General features: G+C 48.1%; 1 protein-coding gene across 4 annotated transcripts in view; it reads right to left on the bottom strand.

Moving 5' to 3' along the window:
• Positions 1-1,675: 1,675 nt before the first annotated feature.
• The window catches only part of GRIP2 (glutamate receptor interacting protein 2), a 284,956-nt gene continuing 264,285 nt past the window's right edge, over positions 1,676-22,346 (bottom strand). For 3 of the 4 annotated variants that reach the window (XM_040592152.1, XM_040592149.1, XM_040592151.1), the window contains exons 18-24: positions 20,779-20,918; positions 18,300-18,476; positions 15,034-15,187; positions 11,974-12,094; positions 8,215-8,451; positions 6,345-6,491; positions 1,676-3,854 (exon numbers count right to left, since the gene is read on the bottom strand). In XM_040592152.1, coding sequence (XP_040448086.1) covers positions 3,657-3,854; positions 6,345-6,491; positions 8,215-8,451; positions 11,974-12,094; positions 15,034-15,187; positions 18,300-18,476; positions 20,779-20,918 — 1,174 coding nt within the window. In that variant the 3' untranslated portion in view covers positions 1,676-3,656. The remainder of the gene's footprint in view (positions 3,855-6,344; positions 6,492-8,214; positions 8,452-11,973; positions 12,095-15,033; positions 15,188-18,299; positions 18,477-20,778; positions 20,919-22,346) is intronic. The other variant, XM_040592150.1, reaches the window with a different exon arrangement.

The following is a 22,346-nucleotide window of genomic DNA, read 5'->3' as shown; positions in this document are numbered from 1 at the left end:
GCAGCCACCAGCTTTCCATGGTCCCTTCACGGGGCGCAGACTGCCGCTGCATGAGTTGCCATCCCAGGGCGCGGCTGCTGCTGTCGATACCACTGCCAGGGGTTTCAAATACACCAAAAAGCCCAACAGGAAGAAAAACCAAAACCCCAACATTTATTTTCCCGGTTATTTCAGGCTCACTGATGGCCTGTTCAGTCCAACAGGTGAAGGCCACACGAGAGAGGCTTTTCTTTAAATCCTAGTTTGAGGTAGGGAAAGAAAAAACAACACGTAGGTGGCCGTGATTTATGAAAAATAAAGCGTTTGTGCATTGGGCCCTGACTACTGCCGAGGCTCCAGCATCCCATGCCCAGGGTCAGCCCCACAGCTGTCTTTATCCGGGGGCTTTTGGCTGGGTGCGATTTAAGGACTTTGTCACGGATTTCTCCTCCCATCGGTGAAGCCTTCAGTGCCTGGGCTGAGCAGCCTGATACTGGCACAGGCAGCAACCGCAATGTGTCTCAGGTCAAAATACAATAAAGAAGTAATTAAAAAAGCCACTAAGTGCCACGATCTGCTGCCAAAGGGTTTTATCTACCTGCCACGGGTGGCTGTCACCTGCCCACAGCTGGCAGCCGGCTCCCTGAGCCGAGGCACACGGGACACGAGGTGACTGACGTGACTGACGTTAGCAGGAGGACACGCTGCCCACCGAGGTGCCAGCAGCACATACCAGGGGAGCAGCACCGTGCGAACCTTTTCCCTGCTGTTCGCTCCAGCACCCCACAGGTCACGTTGCACGGGTGCTCGCTAAACCGGCCATGGCCCCGGTGCCTCGGTTGGCTCGGCGCGGCTTTGGCATGGCCCTGGTGCCAAAGCTGCAAGGGGCTTTGTTCAGAAGTCTGCGCCCCAGGAGGGCAGCCAGAGATGGCAGATAAGGCTTGTTTATGTGGCAATGATTCCCCAGGTCTAACCAGGAGCATTTCCATTCCATGCTCAGGGTCTCCAAAAATTCCTGCATTACCCACTTGGCCATGAAGGGTTGCGAAACCCAGCTCACCCTTTCCATGCCAGTGAGCACAGATTCCCTATGGCCCTCTCCGGGGAGCGTCCCAGCCTGTGCTGCCCCACTGGGAGCGCAGGGTGCCCCAAACCCCACTGTAAGAGTAAAGGGAAAAAAATCCTCAACACACGGACACAAAGAACTACATTCTGGGTTCGCAGCAGTCATATCTTTGGATACCTGGTTTCAGAGGTGGGATAATTTGGCAACCACGGTGCAGCTCCTCAGGGCACCCCCACTAAGAGCTGCAGGGTGCTAAGCACCAGGTGAGACACCTCTTGCCAGCACATGATCCTCCAGCAGTTTCCTAACCCATCCCCAGGGATTAACCACAGCTTTGCAAACACTGCCATAGCCACGTCACAGCCACCATGTGCTTGGCTGTAACCATGTGCATGCCCACAGGGAGGGAAGCAACCCATGTCCTGCTGCTGGACAGTATCGAAGGACAACCCCAGCCCTACACTGGTAGCCTACAAGCAGTGGCCCCCCAAGAAAACCCTCTATGTGGCCCAACCTTGTCCTTCAAGGTGTGTCCTAACCAGGGGTGCTCTGGCGAGTTAAAATAGGGCTGGAAGCAGAGTTCTGCCTCACCTTCATCCTCCAGCAGAAAGAGGCACAAAACAGAACAAGTGAATTTCATTTGCTTTTATTTAATTAAAAAAAAAGTCAAAGTCATTGCAATCCCATTTAAATACAGAGATTTACAAATAAGTCCAAAACAGGACTAAAATACTCTTTGAAATGCTGTACTTTTAAATATTGTGCTTTCATAGATACATAAGAAAATTAGCATATAAAAATACTTTACAAGGAATACACTCTAATATATGGATAAAAATACACATTTAAGTAATGCATTTCATCTTCATATCATTCAAAATGCATAGGAAGGGATACAAGGACCAAGTTTTTCTTCCTTTTTTTTTTTTTTTTAAAGCCTTTAACAAAAGTCTTCATTAAAAACCTATAAGAAGCCCCAGTGAGCTTCTGCTGCTCAGAATATTGCATATAAAAACACTTTCGGCTGCACTGTCAATGCTCCACAGTATCAGTTATGGCACATTATCTAGTTGTGGCAGCAATGGTATGGGATATTGCATACTCAAAGAGAAAATGGCTACAACGACAAATAGCAGGATGGGGCCGGGCACGTGTCTGGAAGAAACACCCTGATACGTTGCGCTATTGCAGAGGGACGGAGTCGCAAAGTGGCTCGGGGACAGATGGTGGAGGGATGAGTCCTGGCTCACAGAGCAATAACTTGTGCCATACACCCATTCAACACCCTACACGCACCACTGGCGCACAGCTGGTGATGGAGGAACTGATGGGGTGAGTGGGGGGCGGCGGGCTCGCCGCCACTGTGCCCGAGCCTTCCTGGGGAAAGCGATGCCAGGTTCACGCCACCACCAGCACATGAACATCATCATAAAGTGCTAACACGTGAAACATGGCAGGCCGATAAGGGAACTGACGCAAACATCACAACCCCTCTTCCCTGTGGGGCTGGGGGCTTTCAGGAGGGAGGGGAGCGACCACAGGGCATCATGCTTGCAAAGCCACGGAAAGGCCAGCGACAGGCAAAGGCGGGTGGCCGGGGGCGAGCAGCCGAACCTGCGTGGGCACACACACCGCACAGCCCACGCGGGACACAGGGGACACAGCCTCCATCTAATGAAGGGCTTCTCACGCCACTGCCTGAGGGGAGACAACAAGGTTTTAGTAATTCAAAAACATCAGGGACAGCCCTGGGAAGATCGCTTTTCTGCTACTGACTTGCAGGCACGGGCCAGGTTTGCAAGTAAGGGCTCTCCATAAAGCCCAGACAAACGAGGTGGCTGAGGATTTGGGCAGGTATTCAAGGCCTTTAGCCCTGGGTACAGCCCTCTGCTCTGTAGTAACTACTCCAGCACAGGTAACCACATTGCTCACAGGAATCAACGGCAAGATGAGGCGCCTCATCCCACTGCAGGGCAAGCCAGCCCTGGCAGGGAGTGTGGATGGGGCTGATAAGAGGCAGCAGCAAACACTAATTTTTGAAAAAGAATTGCATCTAGCCACTCTCAAGCACATTTTGAAATATCTTTTAAACAGGGCTCTCCACAGCTCTGCACCAGGAGTGCAAGGGGCTGTGCAAATCAATTTATCGGGAGTATTTAATGGATGGAGCTGAGCACAACAGAAAAGGAAAGGCGATTCAGTCTTGCTGTACGCAATTAACGAGCAAACAAGAAGCATAATAGCACCATGTGTGTTTATAGGACGGCCAAGGCCTTCAGGGTGAGGAGGATGTCGGAGGCGGGACCCCACACACTCCAATGACCAGGGCACAGAGGGATGCCTCGCCATGGGTGATGGCTGTGGATGCTCCTTCCTGCCATCAGCAGCTCATCCCAACGCTAGCGCTGCCCACAGCCCACGATGCGCATCCAGCTCTGACCCTCCCAGCAACACTTGGCGGTCTACAGGCTCACTGAGGACCCACCTCCCCGCTTGCAGGTGATGGTACACACAGCATTTACAAATACCAGTGCAAAAACCAGGAAAAACACCCCAAATACCACAATGGCTCAGCAGAGGCCCTGGGTACCACCTGCTCTGCTCCTGCTGCTCAGAGCGTCTGGACACTCGCCTTGACCTCGGCGCCACGGGCCACCTGTGCTGGCAGCTCTCTGTTCCCCTCCAGGGGAGCGTTGGCAGCCAGTGCCAAGGGGTTCCGGCTAATCACCAGGTCCAGCTTATCTCCAGCCTCCGAAATCAGGGGAACAGCCAGACAGCAGTCAAAGTCTCTTGTCCGGATGTGGTTTACCTGCCGGGATGGATTGAGGATGTGCCATGGGGAGGAACAACAAAAAGACCAGGTTTGTTAGATAGAAAATGCAAGGTTGGTGCTAAACCCACACCTGTGAAAACACACAACTCTTGGGGGTCCCTGATTCCAGGTTCACAGCAGAGCACAGTGGGGGCACCCCTGCAGGCTGAGCACATCCTTGCTTAGCTGAGAAATGATGCAATAACTGGGAGAGGAAGGGGGAGAAAAAATGTCTAGACCAGGCATAAACCCTGACCCCCGGTTTCTGGGGCAGTATTTAATTTTCTGGGGCAGTGTTTAATACTGCAGGGCTCAAAACCAGCTCTCCAGTTCAAGCCTGTAGGAAAAAGGTTGCCATTTTACATGATTTTTGTTGCCACCATGGCTTTTACTGGCCTTACATTTGTGATATGGGGTATTCAGTGCCTAGAAAACAAATACAGCTCAGACCCTGAGGCTTCTGCCAACCATTTTCCAGCTCAGCCAGCGGTAAATTGAGACTAAACAGTTTCTGCTTCTCCTCTCCCCATTTATATCCTTCATTTCAGAGGAGTCTGGATGCATTTCATGTGGGCTCAGAAGGCAGCTGCAAATTCTCTCTGCAGGATTCAGCAGTGAAAGCACTTTTACTGTTGACTCTTGCAGACATTCAAGCACATCTCTAGGCTGGGTCACCTGCAAGAACCACCCCAACTCTCTTGCCTACAGCTACCAGAGCACCTGGGCTTGGTGCCACAACAACTCCAGGATGGAGAGGGCTGGCAAACAGCATGGGGAGGGGAAGCAGAGAAGGGAGAAAGGAATTTCCCACCCACCTCTGGAGCGAACATAACCCCCAAGGCCAGGCGTTGCTTCCTTCTCTGGGTAAGGGCTGGATGAGTCCATGCAACCCTTCCACCCAAAACCCTTTCCCAGCATTAATGTATGCCCATGGAGCTGGGCTCTGTGATGGTGGCAGTGTCCCCTTGCCCTAGCTGGTGTCCACACAGCTGATCCCAGTACTGCTCCTTACAGTGTAGTAACTAAGGATCACTTCTAGACCACACATGGACAAGGAGAAATAAGCCATGAGCTTGCTCTGCCTTTGCCCTATGCCAGCCAGGCAGTTCCAGCGCAGAAGTGCCATCAGTGCACTGCCGTGCTCCAGCTAATCCATCCAGCTGAGAGGCAGAGGGTCTGTTACAGCAGGGACGAGGTGTTTCACTGACCTTCAGGCACACCACCATGCCCATAATCAGCAGCACTGTGAAGCATCCTCAGCAACGCATCTCTGTACTTCTTGACAGGAGTTGCCCATACCCTGCAATCCCTCATTCACAACTCCACACATCAACACGATGGTAATCTCCTCTTCTTTTTGTAGGTGTAAGCCAGGCAGTGCAGCATGTGGAAGGGGGGTGTCGGAAGTCTCCATGCCGCTCTGTTTAGGATTTTGGGCACACCTCCCAGAGCACTTGGCACTTGCAAAAAGCGACACATCCAACATTCAACAGAAAGGCAGCCCAGAGCCTAATTAGCTTCTTGTTCATTCTTGCACCATCTTTTATTTGAAGCCGAGAAGGAATAATTGTATAGCAGCCAATTGGCTAGAGACCATAACAAGCTTAAACAAGGTTCCCCACAGCGCTGCCAGTTCTCCAGTTACCTGATGTACATAATATATTGGCTCTAATCCTACTGGCTAACAACCCCCACCTAGAAATTAGTAAAACAGCTTTCTGTTTCCAAATATGGTCACAATATCTGCATTTCCAAATGGTGGCAATTTTTCCATTGGGGTTGCACTTTCCCAGTTGCTGTTTGAGTTGCCCCAAAGCTAAAATAGTTGGTATTCATCCATACAAAGCTCCTCTCCATCTCCAAAACTCACCATGCTCTTAGCATCCCTCTGGTAGTCCAATATGCCCATGTCACATTTATTACAGACTGTGCTTTTGACCACAGGTTTTATTCTGTTTCTGCATCAGCTATTTCAAATCAAGTATCTTTCAAAGAAAAACATCCATGAAAAACACTTTGCTTGAAGGATCTGTTTCCTAGAAAACTCTTTTTGTTGTCAAAGGCATGCACAGAGATTCATGAACACCACTTAACTCCACATGGGGCTTCGCAGGAACACGTATTGGTCAACACAGTCTAGTTCACCCAAAAATCACCCTCTTACAAGACAGGAAAGGGACCGAGGGTGAGGACAAGAAGCAACACAGCTTTTTGGTTGTTTTGAGCTGCCCAAGCTCAAAAAGGCCAGTGCCGGGACAGGCTGTGTCCTGGAATAGGTGTAACCTGGGGGTACCACCTGGGGGTACTACCTAGTGATTTCTCATTATAAAACACAGGTCTTGCTCGGTGGCTATGAGCTCACCTAGTTGGCTAACTATTACCTTTCATTAAAGTTAGTGCTGCCATGGATGGGTCTCACTTCTCTCTTCCTCTCAGCCACTCATTCACTCCGTCCCAGCCTCCAGAACTGCATTTTGCATTTATTACCTGAAGCACTCTGTCATATGGCTTGAGGCCACACTGATCTGCTGGCCCATCCGGACGGACCATATTTACATAGACACCTTTTTCTAACAGGCCATCCGACACACTGAATCCAAAGTCTTTGCTCTCTGGGTCTTTGTGAAGTGTCATCTGGAGGGGCAGAAACAGAAAAGACATGTTTTAATGCAGCAGAAGGAGGGCTGGGGTTGGCAGGATAGGAGTAACATAGGTAATGTGTGCGGACCTACAGCAATTCTGCTCTGGGTCCCCTGGGCAGATGTTTCTTAGCCCGGGCAGCTAATACAGTTTGAGCCTTATTTACCGGACACTATAATCTTGGGTAGATCCCATGGAGAAGTGCTTTGGTGACTGGCATATAACCAAAACCACAACAGTCCCTCTCCCTTGAGCGTGGAAGGAAAAGCAAGCAGTGTAGTACAGACAGCCGCCGTATTCCACCCAAAGAGCAACAAAGCAACTGTTATTAATGGAGCATCGCCTGCCCTGGCCCAGGCTACACTGTGCACCCTCTGTGTATGCCAGACCAGCACACAAAAAATCAACATGTTCACAGGGAATTTTCAATGTAGTGTGTCAAATGTGAAGACAGCTCATTTTTAATACATCACTCCACAGGAACATCTAAACTTCTCCATATTATTCATGAGTTCCTTTCAGAAAAATCGTATCTATAGGTGCTGACGTACTGAGAACAAGAAATGGGTAACCTCATTGCCCTTCCCTTGAGCATGTCATGCTTTGGCATCATCTAAAGGAGGAGTGCCCTGCTGGAAGTGTATCTGGCCATGGAGTAACATGGGAGCCAGGGACAACTAATTCACCACCACCACCAAAATCTCCCTTTATCTCCCATGAACCCGGAGTGCATCTCCACCATGAGGCTTTAACTCCATCACTGTGCTCTTGGCTGGGTGAGCCTCATGGACGTGTGGTCCTTGGGAAGGACAGTGCCCAGGATGATGGACAGGAGCAGCCCACCTGGCCTCAACCTCATCTCCAAACACAGCCAACACCTGATGCTCCAGCAGAATGAAGAGTCACCCTACATGACATGCCTAATTACACAGCTCTCCTCCTTCAGGTATGAAGGAGTTTTATTTAAAGACACATTAGCCATGCCCTGAAGGACGAGAGCAGATCAAACATGAAAAAGTTGTTTTTTCCAGCTATCATAACTGCAGGTTTCATTCTAAAGTCACACTAGGAAAGAAAAAGGCAATCAATTTTTTTTGAAACCTCTCCAGCTCCCTTCCGTGCCTGCATTCTGTATCAGCAGCATCTACAGTTAATTACTTTCTCTAATTACTGTTGCCTTGCACCATGCTTAAACTGGCTACATTCAGCTGGGTACTGAATTCAAACAAGTATCCCAACACTGACATCCCGCCGTTTGCATGCCCTTCAGGAAAGGCTGGGGGTAGAGTGGAAGGGGAGGGAAAATAAGTTATTTTAAAGTTATTATAAGTTATTTTTTATATGAAAAGTGGCCTACTGAATGAAGTGTGCTACTGGAAAAGGGTTGATGGGTCTCCACAGGGGCCACACTTTGAGCTCTCTCGCTTGTACAGATAGCACCAATTAATAAATCCCAGAACACAAGGACCTGGAATTCTCATATAATAAAGAGAAAGAACAAAGCACAGGTTTGAACCCTGCTCGAGCATGGCAGCTAAATCCCATTACTCTTCTGAAGAGGTCCCTTCACCTTAATCTTTGCTTCATCTAAAAACTGTTGCTGCAGACCTTGGTGGAGGCATTTTCTGAGGGTGCCTATCAAGACAGATTTTCTACAAGGTTGCAAAGCTTCTACAGCTTTAACCGTCAAGGTATGCAGTGCTGTAGCAACACAAACCTTGTGAAACTCAAGGGGGGTAGGGGACATGATTTCCTGCATCTCCTTCTCAATCTTCTTCATGTCCAGGTTCCTTTCATTCTTCTTGGCAGGAGAACTGCTGCCCTCAGTCTGCCCGTCATCACAGCTTGAGTTTGCTTTCCTCAATGGACTTAGTCCTGATGGGTTGACAGAGTCCAGGAGCAGCTTGCTGCTCTCCAGGCCCAGGTTGTGCACGCTCCCTGTCATGATGGATGCCTGTAGGACAAGGGCACAAAGTCACTCTGCTGACCCAGCAGCAGGAAGAGATGGAGCACACGGCAACAAAAGTGGCACAGACAACAGGAGGGCACCACTGTTCTCATTAATCAAGAAGCTCTTCTGCAGTTAGCTATAAAAGGCATTTCCAGACCTCAGGAGACTGCTTCCAGGTCTATCACCGACCTGCTGTGTACTCTCCACCCCCACCCCAACATGGATCTTTATCCCAGAAGGAAGCATCTCCATATTTTTTGATGGCCCCTTCTATGCAGACAGGGCCAGGCAGACCTCATCTTGTGCAGCAACCTTCTTGGTAGTCAAGAAGGATGAACATCTCAACCTTAGATTCTCAGGGGGCTCCCAGAGAAACCACTGTCTGCCTGGCTCTCCAACCTATGCCGAGGGCTGGGCTGCAGCTCACCGTCAGCATCGCACGGTGCTGGCAATGGCCCAGGGAACTCAGTATCTTGGACTCCACTGAGGCCAATTCAGCGAGAAATTAGGATTTTATCTGTCAGTAAATGGGAGCTGTCACAGAGCAAAACTGAGTTAAAAATATGAAATTAAGTAGTATTTAAACCTGGTCATCCTTGATAGCATCCATTAAAAGATGCCCCTAAGTAGATTCTACTCCATTTGGCAACGCTTTTCACTAATGAGATTACATTGATCAAAGCTAACGAAGGAGTCAAGAATCCAGTCTGTGGAACCTCAACTGACTCCAGGTCACACAGTCCATTTAAACGACATAATGAAAACTGTCATTTCAAAGTTCAGGCTCCAAGGGTCTGCAGTCCCATTAAATGTCAAAAGGGAGAAGAAAGGAAAGGAAAGGTAGGGAGCAGATAGCAAAATTCTGCAAAGCTAAACGTGGCAAGTCAAAAAGCAACTGCTGCTGCACACAAGGGGAATATTACTGATATTTCATGACTAAATCCCTAATCAAGACCCTCCAGTTATTTGCTCCAAGCTGGAACAAAAGCAAATAAAGTGATTTCTGGTGGCAGTACGAAAATGCCAGCACTACCCACGTTATCCCCAAAGAGACATGGATAAAATACAGAAAACCTTTTAGCTTTGCACTTTTCAGGTCTTCACACAAAAATGACTTAATCCACTCGAGTCTGGACAAAACTCAAATACCTGCTACGTGCTAGAAGGACACTGACTTACCACATACTTCAAACACAGATTAACAAACAGCAGCGCAGCCAACCAGGGCACATTCGTTCACTGACCTCGGGCAGCCTCAGCACCCCCAGGACACCGCACCATGCCGTACCAACGCCAGCATTGCAGCACTAGCGAGGAGAACAGAAAGGTCTGTGCACGCTGTGCTACTGTCCTCCCTCGTGTGCTGCAAACACCGTAACCAGCCAGTACCCAACAGCAGTTGGCTCCTCTGTCTTCAAGGTATTTAAATACTCCTTGCAGCACCATAAGTAAATTGGAAGGTGCTTTGGGCTAAGTGCAAGCAGCAGAAAGGACAATTCTGGACTTCTCCAGCCTGTGACTGCCCCACGTTACTTTTCCCCATGTCTTGGCTGCCCTCAAAGCAAAGCAGGAGCAGCCACTCCATTAGACATCCTGGGAAAAGCCCGTTTCTACCCATACCCCATAGTCTGGGGCTGGATTGCTACTGTGTGCAAACCTGTTTCCTGGCTATCTTGGGTCATCTTGCATCACACTTTTTTTAATATTTTTTTTTCCAACTGTAGGGAATGAAGGGTCAAATTTAAAAAAATAATTTTAAGAAAGATAAAATCTGTAACTGTCATAAAATCACAGGAGGCCAGGAGCTGGGGCTTAGAAACCTGTGATCCAGCAAAAGCCCCAGTGAACTGCATATTCCATACCATGCCTCAGGAAGGATGGGCACATGGAGAGGGAGGAACAGATCAGTGGTACTTTGGATTCGATAAAAAGGGGAGTTGAAAACCATCAGACTTCTACTAAGAAAAGTAGCACTTTCCTTTTGTCCCCAGAACTTTCCAAAATATTCTAGAAATGTGCTAAATACACCAAAACCCCAGATATACTCAGCTTTTCATAAAATTTCTTTACATTTTTAAAAGCATTGCTATAACTGTCCAAGTTCCAAAGTCTTAAAACAGCACCTCTGCACCACAGAGCTCTGGAAAAGGAATGGATTGGGCAGAAAGCTATTTTGTCTATCCTGGCATTTCACAGTAGTCCAGCCAATTCTTTCTTTTACATTTAGATGCCAGCCGTTATGCAGAAGAGAAACATCTACACATCATTTCAGAGGGGTACTTTCTCTTAAGCAGTCAACAACAGTTCAGAAAGGTGGACAGTGGCTGCCTAAACTAATTTCTAAATACTGTCAGGTCCAGGAAATAAGTGATCCAGGGGAGAAATTACAGTTTGTGCAGGCCAGGAGTTTGGGTGTTGGTTTTTTTTGTTGAGTCAGCATTTTCTTAAGCAGTTAAGATAATAAATACACTGTTTCATGCTTCAGCACAATGAATTTAATTGAGACTTCCTCCTCCACTTGGGAGTTGCTAAGGATCAAGGAGGAAAGAACAATCTGTAAGTCCCCTGTCACCATACAGACCCAAACAGGACTTTCCTTTTCCATCTCCAATTATTTGGAAATTGCCCTTTTTGCTGAAGCCTAAATGATACACAATTGTGCATAAAAAAACCTCCCGCTGGAGGTGACAGAGGGCACAACCGAGTGAGCATTTGCCAGTCCTCTGCACCCCGAAGGCAGGGGGAGAGATGAGCTTGTGGGGTCACGCTCCTTCTTTTGGGCTACGGGAGCTGAATCAGGGAGCGAAGCAGCACGGGCCCCATCCTGCCAGGCATGTTTGCTTCCCACTGCTCAACAGTCTCAAGGAAAGCCTTTATTTGCATCCCACAGCTCAGAAACCTGGGTTCCTCACCCTGTAACCGGACACAATAACATGACCTCCAAAGCATTTTGGATAAAGAAAAGAGAAAGTGGTTTGTGAAGAGAGGAAACACCTTTATTTCTGCAGGAAGCAATTACTTTCTCAGATTTTTCCATGGGGAAGGCTAGCTGAAAAGCTTCCAATTACCTATTTCACTGAAACAGTTTCCGGCAGAGTGACAGCTGAATGCAAGATATATGTTGGGCCTGTCTATATTTGAAGTAAGCCAAGGCTTTAGTCCCCGTGGGGTTTTGGGGGGCTCCTTTTGCTTGGCCTTTAAGTGCTTTGGACAGACAATGTCTCTCCAAGCAGAGGGTTTACCATTTGATGGGGAAGGTTTGCCAACAGTCATCTGAAGATTGTTGGCCAGCAACAGTTTGCCAAAAGAGCATGGAGCTCCTGGTGGGTAAGTCATCGGCTTGGGGAAAAAGTGCACACAAGCAACTGCCTAATGAGACATCGTTATCCATTAGCGCAAACACTGACACGCATTAAACTTGAACCCTTCTTCACACCACCGGCAGCACAGGGATGATCTGGGGAAACAGTCTAATATTTATGGCAAGAGCAAACCAGTCAGTAGCAAATCCAGAAAGCGATTTACCTCAATCTCCCTCAAAAGTTCAGACTGGCCGCATGTTTCCAAATCCTCCAAAGCTTCTCCAAAAACACGCCAAAAATTATCCTCGTGAGTGGTCTCAAGGCCATTTTGGCGGTTGGGGTATCTGTTGTAACGTAGGAACCAAACATTGTCAGCACTCTTCTGCAGCGAGATGAAAGCCGCAAGGCTACAGCAAGTGTCTCACCAGTAAAAGCAGAGACTTGAAGAGTCTTCATATACAAAAGCAAACAATATGAACTTTTCAGACAAGAGTCCGAATACGAGACCTCCATGCATTTACTAACAGGGCAAGTGTCCTTCAAAGGAAGAATTAAGTTGGTGTAGCAATGTCAAAGTTCAAAGGGTAAATTAAAAAGTGCCTGTAGGAAGACTGTAGGTTTAGGAAGACGTTTTGGTGAAATAGAGAAGTGAAAGAAAAAAGGATGCGTTATGGGTAAACCAGGAGCCTCAGAGACTGTTAGTACAAAGGCTGATGGGATAGAGCTCAGATCTGAGACACAGAACACCTGAGAAGAGAGAGAAAAACACAGAGGGTAACAGACATGGTGAGAAAATGATAAATACATTAGGTCTCTATGAGAGTAAGTAATGCAAAGATGTATATAAAATGATTGCCCTGGGCTGGACAAGCCAACACACGCTACTACCAGCAATATTGACAGTGTCATGTATCACCCATACAAACCAAATTTCATTTGCTTTGGGATGTGAGCTGTTACTTTCAGGAGGCCTCTTTTGTTGTTATATAACACTGACGGCACTTACAGCCACGTAGATTGCCACCAGTTCTGTCTACAACCGAGAGTAAACCCAGAGAGAACCTCTCTCAAGCTGGTTACAAATGCACGTTAAAATGAACACAGGGCATGTCTTGCTGGGGCTTCTGCAGTTCCCCACCTTGGCAGTTTCAGCATCTCATGCCTGACTACAAGCCAGGGTCAATTCTGAGACTTCTAAAGCAAACGGTAATTAAACACGCTGACGTCCTCTGAACAAGCCAGAGAACACTGGACTCTGCTTACTGAACACCAGGCTGTGCACAACTCAGACGACCAGTGCTCACTTTAACAGGAGCCTCCTGAAGGAAGCTCTCTGCAGTATTAAATCAGGGTCACAATAAACCCACTAATGTGTCATGGGGAGAGACCCCAAGGGGACAGCGACACTAGAGCAGCCCTAAGGCACCTTCTACGCATCTTATTAGGAGCTGCACAGATGAGGTTCCACATCTGCAACATCTGGCAGCATCTTGCATGGCTTAATGGTCATCAGCACTGCAGACGGGAAGGGACACTCATCCACCAAAGCCACTTAGCAAAGTCCAAATATTTTACTTGAGTACAAGTCAAAGAGAGGTTGGCCTCCATTAAATATATAATGACCCCTTGATATATTAATAGAGCTTTTTCCAGATCTCTACTAACTGCAAAGTGTTCCGCACACACTTTGCTTTTCATCCGCTGGTTTAAATGGGAGTCTGTAGCAGGCATAAACTCTCACACACACGCTTTTGCTCCCTGTGGGATCGTGGCCTGCCTGGAGAGAGTGGTATCTGGCATGACTTATTGTATTTTAAATTTACCCCCTACCTTTCATCAGCTTTAAAAGGACAGGAGCCTTTATACCAGGCAGAAAGGTCAAAAAAACACCCAGCAAGACTTTATACAAACAAACCAAAATTTCCCCCCAAAAGGAATTTTTCATGTTTTCCCCTTACTCATTTCCTTCCTCTGCTCCCAGGTTCCCAAAGAGGCAAATGTCCCTTCCAGTTACCAGTTTCTCGCCTCTCGGATCAGCAATATAACAAAGACATCCAAGACACAGATGAGTCGGTACGGGCTCTCGCACCATGGGGTCAGCAGGTTTTTCCAGGCTAAAGGCAGCCAGGGTTAGAGACAATTTGTTTTTCTCCCTAATAAAAAGGGCTCAGCAGCATGAACCGTTTCACTTGCACTTTGACATCAGGGTTCGGAGCCCTCATTAGGGACATGCAGGGCTTCAAGCACTCAGATTTGCTAACTTCAGCTGCCGGCAGCCTCACTGGGAGGGCCACGAGGGATCAACGACCTCTGTGAGCTGGCTCTTGCTGAGAGGCAAAACAAGAACAAAGTCTCCGCCGCTGCCAGCTTTCCTGCCAGTTTGATCATCTTTAAATAGGTGGAAATGGCCATGAGATGTTCTAAGGGTTTTGTTTGGACAAACAAAAGTTAAGGAAAAAAAATAAGAAAAAAAAAAAAAAAAGAACTGACAGTAACAACACGACACACACAACTATGGGGACTCCGGAGAATGTCGAGGGGAGGGTTAGTTACGAAGCAACGAGACATTTCCACCATGTGTGGCTCGGGCCCAGGGCAGATCCAGCAGGATTTTCACCTGAAGCGAGGGGCAGCTGCAGCCTCCTCCATGGGCTCAGGAGGTGTTGCAGGATTTCTCCCACGCTGGCTGAGTTGGGAGATTAACTTGACCATGTTCACACAGCATGGCTTTGTTTGTGGTGTTGGAAAGGCCAAAGTATGATGGAGAGAGATGTCCAGTCACAGCTTTGGGAGATTTTAACTTGGACGTGCAACCTCATACTCGTCCTCCAAGAACTCTGGTTGGCCTTTTTGCGCTACATGATATTGAGGTGTTGTGAAGCTGCATTCTTACTCAAAAAAGTCTGGCCAACACATGCAGGGACAGCCCTGACCACTTCTATTACACCTAAACTATGAAAATACTGCAGCCTTTACGTGGCAGAAGTATGAGACGTGGTAAGACCCTGTGGTCCATGCAGCTGAGACTGCCCTAACTCCAGTCACAAATGTCACCTGGCCATGGCAGAGATGCCACAAAGCTCCCCCCAGCGTAACACTGCAACGTGGAGGTGGTTCAGCAGGGCAGGTCGCCACCCCAGCACCCCTCCCCATGGCTGCCTGATGCTGAGATGGGGACATCTGGCCGCTCCATCACATATCAAATTCCCATGCCCCTTTGTCCCTATGCAGTGACACCCACATTTGCAGATGCCCCTCCCTGACTCCTCCCACACCTCCGTACCTGCTGGGCTTGTCCCAGTCATCTTCACTGAAGCTTCCATCCATGTAGGGGTAGTTTTTCCTGGGGTCCCCTGGAGGGGTACTGCTCTTTTGTCTGCTGTGTCTCCATTCATGTGGATGGAGGGCTATGCCCGCAGCCTGAGGTATGTATGTACCTAGGGGAGGCAAGAGGGGTTGGAGAGAGAAGGGGGGCAAGGTGGGGCGGGTAATACCTGGTCAGAAAACCCAAATGGATTAAGTCACGCTGTGCCAGAAGAGCCTCCTTGCCCAGTTCCCAAACCTGAGGCCATATGGGTTGCACACTGCTTCCATCTCAAGTCCTCCAAAAGGGGGTTGTTCTTCCCATCTCTTCTTGCTTTGACCAAAGCAGCTTCTTAGGATCATGTCACAAGGTGTCCCATTTCTGCTTTCCTCCCCCACTTCTGAGTAGTTTTGTGGTGTGGGCCTGGGATCCACAGACCTAGGGACTACATATACCCACAGGTACAGATCCTACCCCCAGCCAGCTCCAACCTTGGTTAACGGCTCCTGTTTCCACACTGAACCCAACAGAAATTGCGCTGTTGAAGCAGCCACCTTTAAACACAGTGAGTCCTTCAAAGGATAAAAAGATGCAGCTGCCAAGCTTCTCTCAGTTGTGCCCAACCCCATTCATTCTGAAGGATTTGGAGGCCTGATTTCTATTAGGAAAAAAAAAAATAAATCCTCATTTAGATTCTCAACTGTCTTTGGGACTTAATGGTCAGCACGAAAAAAAGTAATAGGATATAGAAGGACAGCAGCAAAGAAACTGCATCCAGAGTAGCCAGAAGCAACAGCCTCCCATCAACAAATCTAATGGTGCTGAGGGTACCTGGTGGTGGCCACCAGCGCCAGTGTGCTCAGCAGTGGTAAATGAGGAGGAGCCAGTCCTGATCCCAAGAGCTGTCAGCCAGTTCCTGCAGCAAGCAGAGCCCTCCCATGTCTTCAGGATCAACCGGTACAGGTACAGAAAACTGCTTCGGTGATGTGCATGTGAAAGGCAAGGAACAGGAGAAAAAACTCTGCTGGCTTGAGAGAAGGGAAGGCTCATCTGTATCACATTTGATAGGAGATCAATACGGACCGTTAGGATGAAATCAGACAAGTTTCACTACATCTGCCCCTGTGGGCTTTTCCATGCTGCAGTGTCTTACTCCAGAGGTGCAAATCCATCACTACCAAGTCACAAGATCCCCAGTCTCATGAGGAGCTGCCTGGATAGAAACCTTCCAAAACAGAGCATTCCTCAGTTCCACTGCCATCTGCAGTGGAAACAAATCTCCTGAGTCCCTTGCCCACCTCCTGCTGCCCATTCAATGTTTCAGAGAAATCCTTACAGTCTTTCCAAGAAACATCGTATGCTCCCATCGCACGCCGTGCCAAGCAAACAGGAAGAGGTATCAGAGAAACACATAATTAAGGGAGACTTGACCTCGCAATGAGCTACAGCACTGGAAATACCCAAAGACAACGCCAGCACTTTCTTTGAAAATGCCAAGGCCTGTTATTTCACTTAGCTGAGCGTTTCCTCTGTGAGTTTTTAAAGGTTAGACTGCTCTGGAGAGAGCCCAGGAACAGCGCTTGCCAACACCTTACAGCCAATGGACATTCGCTGCCCGCCAGAGCAGAACACGGCCCCTGGTGCAGGTCCCTGTGGTGGGCAGCATTTGTGGGCTGGGCACAGGGCGCCACGGACCGCAGGGTTACATCTGCAGAGCTGTCACTTGGGTGCCACTGGTTTGACCTCTTCCTTCCAGGGAGATGTGCTGGATCCCTGGGATTCAGAGCCACCTGGTGGCACCTTCCCTCCAGGCCCAGCAGAGCTCCCTTGCCCAAACCCTTCCTTGAGTGGTTTCCTAAAGCTGTGGATGAACCTAAAACCTACAAGGCAGCAAAGCCCAATCTATAGCTCTCCATTTAGGGTGTAAACCCTTATGTCCAGGATCTGTGCATCCCAGGTCTCCCTGCATTCTGCCTTCCCTGTTCAGTCCATGGGTGACCCTGTGTGTCCTCCTCTCTACCCTCCAGCATCCCTCTTCCCAGGCAACACCAGCACACCACCACACAGCCAAATGCTTTTACCAGGGAAGACAAGAGAGCCCCTGAAGCAAAGTTGCAGTCTGTGGATGTTGGGCAACTTGGCATCAGACCCACTCCCCGGGGCTCTGTGCTCAATTACTCATTCTCAATTTACCAGTAAAAGCAATTGCTTTGCTAAATCCAGTGTCCAACTTGTGTTAACATTCAATTAGATGGAGAAGGATTGCAGTATTATAAAGGCCAGGGGATTCCTCCTTAATGAAGCCTCCAGTCCCAACTGCACTCCCAAATTAAGACTTCAGACCAACGGAGGCTGAAGGAAGACACAGGCATCATGGAAGAGACAGCTGTGCGGCGCTGTCCTTTCAACTTCTCTAAGCCTGAACAGAGAGAGCACAGGTACACACCTTCCTCAGCACACCGAAGGTGCTTTGCAAGAGAATTCCTGCAGCATCCCTCCCTGTCTTCACATTCTGTTCCAGACAGCAGTTTTTTCACCAATTTCCTTTTGCGGAGGTGATTCAGGGTTTTGTTTTGTTTCAACACAGACTAGTACTAGTTTACGTCGCTAAATCTGAACTGGAAGAACTATTTTCCAGTGGTTTTCTCCAAGCAAAAACCTATTCCCATGACTAGAGCATCCTCCATCCCAATTCCATGTGTCTGCCAGAAGCCACAGCTGAATAAACCTGGCCTCAAAAACATGTGTTCATCTGATCCCTCACTAGAGAGTTAGAGATACTTTCTTGTAGTATTACCTTAATTATGTTGTTAAGTGAATGCTTCTAGTCACAAGACATTCTTGTGGATTTTAAAACATCCTGAAGAGGATTAATATGTCCTACACAGCCTCTCTGGAGAATTGAGCGAGCCATGGACCAAATACTCTGTAAGACACGTGGCCAGCAAATACTTCCTCTGATTATGTGAATTATAAAGTGCTATAATGGTTTTGAAAATGCTGTGAACAGTATGATGCCATATAAGAAGAAACGTGCCAATAAAAACCTAAAACAGACACATCAACTCAGAGCACCGCATGAGTGTATTCTAAAATACATTTTGTTCCTTGCTTGAAGCAAGAAGCCATACAAATGTGGTCAGACCACAGGCTTTAGCTCAAGCTCATTCTCCAGTCAGGTTCAGAGGCTCTGCCTATCTTCACCTTGGCCCAGAGACCCCGAAGACAAGACAACCTTGGCTTACCTTGGCTTCCATACCCAGCATCAATGCCAGAGCCATCCCAGGACTCCATAGCACTGTCCACGCTAGGAATTGTGGTGGAGTACATCTCAGACAGCTTGCTAGTTTTCTGGGAGTCCGTCAGTTCATCTTCTGGGTCACTCACTTCATTGATACTCCCCGACTTCTTGGGATAGGACTCTGAAACCAGGACATGCTGCTTTAGCAGGCATGAAGAGCAAGCCCCAGGGAAAGGCTTATGCTGACACGGGAGCAAGCCCAGGTACCGCAAGTCTTTTGAAGTAGCTGAGAAAGGCCCGTGCAATGCAGTTGAAAGGATTTAATGCAGTAGCAGTACACTTATCTCAAGCTAAATCAAGAAAAAAAAAAAATGCCTTTCTGAGTTTTTGGCACATGGAATATAAGGAGCAACCATGGGGATTTGAGGATTCCCAAATATGAGAGAGTTGGGACCTAACCTCAATTCACGAACACATCTTCTTCTGCTTTGGAAGCTCCCTCCACGCAGCCCTGCCCAGAGAAGTGTTGGCCTCTGCAAGCAATAGCCCGCAGCCTCTCTGGTTTCAGGGAGTCTCTTTTTTACTGAGAGCAGCACCTAGTCAGGGTGCTGGCTGCAAACGTGCTGTTACAAGCAGGTGTTTTAATGCGGTTCCAATAGCAATGCAACCTGGTCCCGAAGTACCGCAGCTGAAGTTACAGCTCCCTTCCAAGGTTGTACAACCTTGTATCAATTCAAGACTAGTCACCACCTCTCCAGAGTCTGCCACGCAGTCTCACAACAACACTGGAATTCCTGCGCCTGGTATCTTGAGGCTGAATTTCCCCTGATTAGTGATTGGAAAATGGAAAGCTGAATGTGGATGATGAAGCTCAGACCTTCCTTTTCATTATTTTAGTACTAATAGACCCTTATTATCATTGTATCAAACTCCCTTTCAGGCAAAAGCTATACAAGGAATGGTTTCTCAGCACAAGCATTTCTTTGTACGGAATATTTTAAAGTCCTCGTTGATTAGATGCCCTGTTAGCCATCCACACCCTGGATCTCTGACTCACAGAGGCTGGGATAAAAAGCCCTCTGAAAGTCTGCATTTGTCAGTGAGGACAGATTATTTTACCAGACAAAGCCCAGTGTCCTGAAAGTCCCTATTTTCCAAGCATTCAGAAGATTGCTCACCATGATTAACTCAAGATTACCTTGAAATTTCAATTACACCTGCTTCATTCTCAGAATGATTAACAAGTCTCCAACTGGCACTTGCATATCAATTATTTCAGCAAGCGACTGTGACAATGCTAAGTGTCAGCGGGGAGGGGAGCGGAAAAAGTGCTTCAGACCAAGGATCAAGACACTTGACTGCAGGGAACAAGACTGGGGTTTCTTGAAGAGGAATCAATTCCCCGGTTCTACCTCTATTTGCTAAGTCCCCACTCCCTGCCTGAGCTTCCTCCATTTGTAAAACAGGCGCATTGCCACACATTTTCAAACTGGTTTGAGGTCCACAGAAATGCCATGTTTCAGAGTGATGATACTTTTTCAGATGCAGGACAGATATCCCGTGAGCCACGCTTGCTGGGAAGAGCTTTATCACTTGACTTCTCATTGCCATAGCACTGTGGGCCACTGGCTCGGTAGGTCCAACTAGATCTAGAGACTGCAGAAGCATGGCACATAAACAGACAGAAAATAACGGGTGTGGGGAGAGACAGAAATGCAGACAAAATACCCCTGCTACTTTCTGAACCTGATGAAAAAGCCTGTTTGTGATTATACAGTCGGGGAGAAAAGTTTCCATGTTTCCTGGTTTCGCCAGTCCCCCCTCTGTCCCCCCCAAAAGTGGCCTGCCTGTACTAAGTATACTTCTGGTCTTTGATATGTCAAGAAGAACAGCTTCAAAGTCACAGGGAGCTTGGCAGGGAAATGAGGAGATCTTTAGAGTGAAGGTAGATGGTTTGAAAGATGATCTTAGGACCCAAACCCAGGAAAGGGGGCATGAAAGATTTATTGCCAATTGCTTTCCAAAAATTGAATTAAAGCCGGGGTGGTTTTTGGTTTTTTTTTCATGAATTCTACCAGCTCAGAGTTGCCTTGCTCATTTTGGTGAGTTACATTTTTGAAAAACTGCACTATTTATTTTTAAAAGCAACTTCTGCTTCACTTCTGTGTGAAATGCCCACACAGACAGGGAATGATGGTGCAAAGCATCAATCTGAAAAAAAAATGATCGCCAATAAACCTGTTGTCTAATCTCTTGCCAGTACCACAGAGAGCCCCTGGGTTGCCTTTTTGTTTCTCCTGTGAGTCAGAAGATAAAAAAACACCCACCTTTTCCCCCTGTCCCCCCATACCTCGACTATGCTGCCTTGTCTCACCTTCCACAACACATGAAAGAAAACTTGCAGCAGCACCTGCTGCATTGCCCAGGGTCCCTGCTGGGCTGTGCCTTCACCCCCCCAGCCCAACCCAGGCTCCCCAACTCACTCTCCGACTGCTTCTTGATCTTCAGAGTGACCGTCTCTCCCGCCATCTGCAGCAGGTGAATGGCTTCGCTCAGCGGTTTGCCCTTGAGGCTCACGTTATTAATCGCTAATATCCGGTCACCGATGTGGATGGCTCCGGTTCTGGAGAGAAAAAGCGCTGTTAGAAACTTCAGAGAAGCAATTTGCCTCTGCGAGACAGGCCATTAAGTCGTTGCTCGAAGCAAGAGCGTATTAACTCTCAGTACTTTCAAATAGGTCTCGGCTTCCCCTTGTTATGCTGTATACCCATGAGTTCCTCTTCCTCACCACCACCAGGAATCTGGGCGTCCCCTTCATCTTCCACCTGCTCATATACATAGAAATACGCACAGTAACGTATGCACTCCTGGGATCCCAGGTCCCTCAGGAACCGGCTGGGACTGCAGAGCATCTTACTGTCAAAACTCTTCAAAGCAAGGGGGTCTACACATGAAAACCACAAGTATTTCCAGTGCATGATGTCCACACGGAACTGAAGGGCTGGTTCACACTGACGGAAAGAAATTATGAGACAAACCTAGAAACCCATGGAAAAAGAAACAAAACCAAAATGGCCCAATGCAGATTGTGTGTGCGAACATGAGCTGAACCAGCTGCAGATCAGTTCATGACATGTTTAAAGCTCGCCCCTATACAGCTACACCACTGTGAGTTTCTCCATCATGACCAATGCTCTACAAGAGGTTACTGTGTTTTATTGCACAGCCACAGTCCAGCACTAGCTGCTGCTCTCAGCTGAACAAATCCTCAGGCTTCAGCAACAGTCAGGAACAAACTAACAAGTCACAGCAATTCTCTCCATTCTCCATCCTTCCCCTCTGTGTCTGCCCACAGCCAGGGGCTCACTTCACCTCTCCCAGTGTTCGCAGCAGCTCCGGGAAGAGCAGGCAGGATGGCAGGATGGGATGTGTCCATCGCCAGAGCCGGCTGCCAAGGCAGGAGCTCGTGCTCGCTGCTGGCTGGACAGAGGTCACCACAGTCCCACTCCAGCTCCCTAACATCAACAAGGGAGAACAGCAATCCTCTTCTCCTCCGGCAGTGCCATCAAGGTTTTGCTGTCAGGAACCTGTGTGATCGAGGCAGGAGGAGATGCCAATTTGGACTGCAGTATCTTTTTGTCCGTGGCCAGGTGCCTCTCTCACGTTACATCTCCAAATTGGACTGCTGCTCCTGCAGAACTGGAATTTGATATACCGTCACAGGCAAAACAGCTGTTTGCTGTGGCCCAAAATATGAAACTTTTGTAGACACACTGCCGTGAAATACCTACTGTAAGGACATCAAACTGGGAAATGTAGCCAAACAGCAGGCAGGGCTGTTCAGTCTGCTGCTTCTGCTGGGGCTGATGCGTTTGGACAAAGCCATGCCGGCCCCACCAGCCACTAGGTGTCTGTCTTGTCCCACCCAAACCAGCCTGAAAAAGCCCTCAGGGAAAATTTGTGCATTCACATAAATTATGTATCAAACTGGAACCGGAGTATTTGTCTTAAAAGTTTCATCTACATAGTCAAAAAAAAACCAACCAAGCCT

This window comes from Falco naumanni, chromosome 4, assembly GCF_017639655.2.
Source record: "Falco naumanni isolate bFalNau1 chromosome 4, bFalNau1.pat, whole genome shotgun sequence".
Lineage (NCBI taxonomy): Eukaryota > Metazoa > Chordata > Aves > Falconiformes > Falconidae > Falco > Falco naumanni.
Note: the sequence above shows the minus strand (reverse complement) of the source record. Positions and strands in the feature narration are given on the sequence as shown.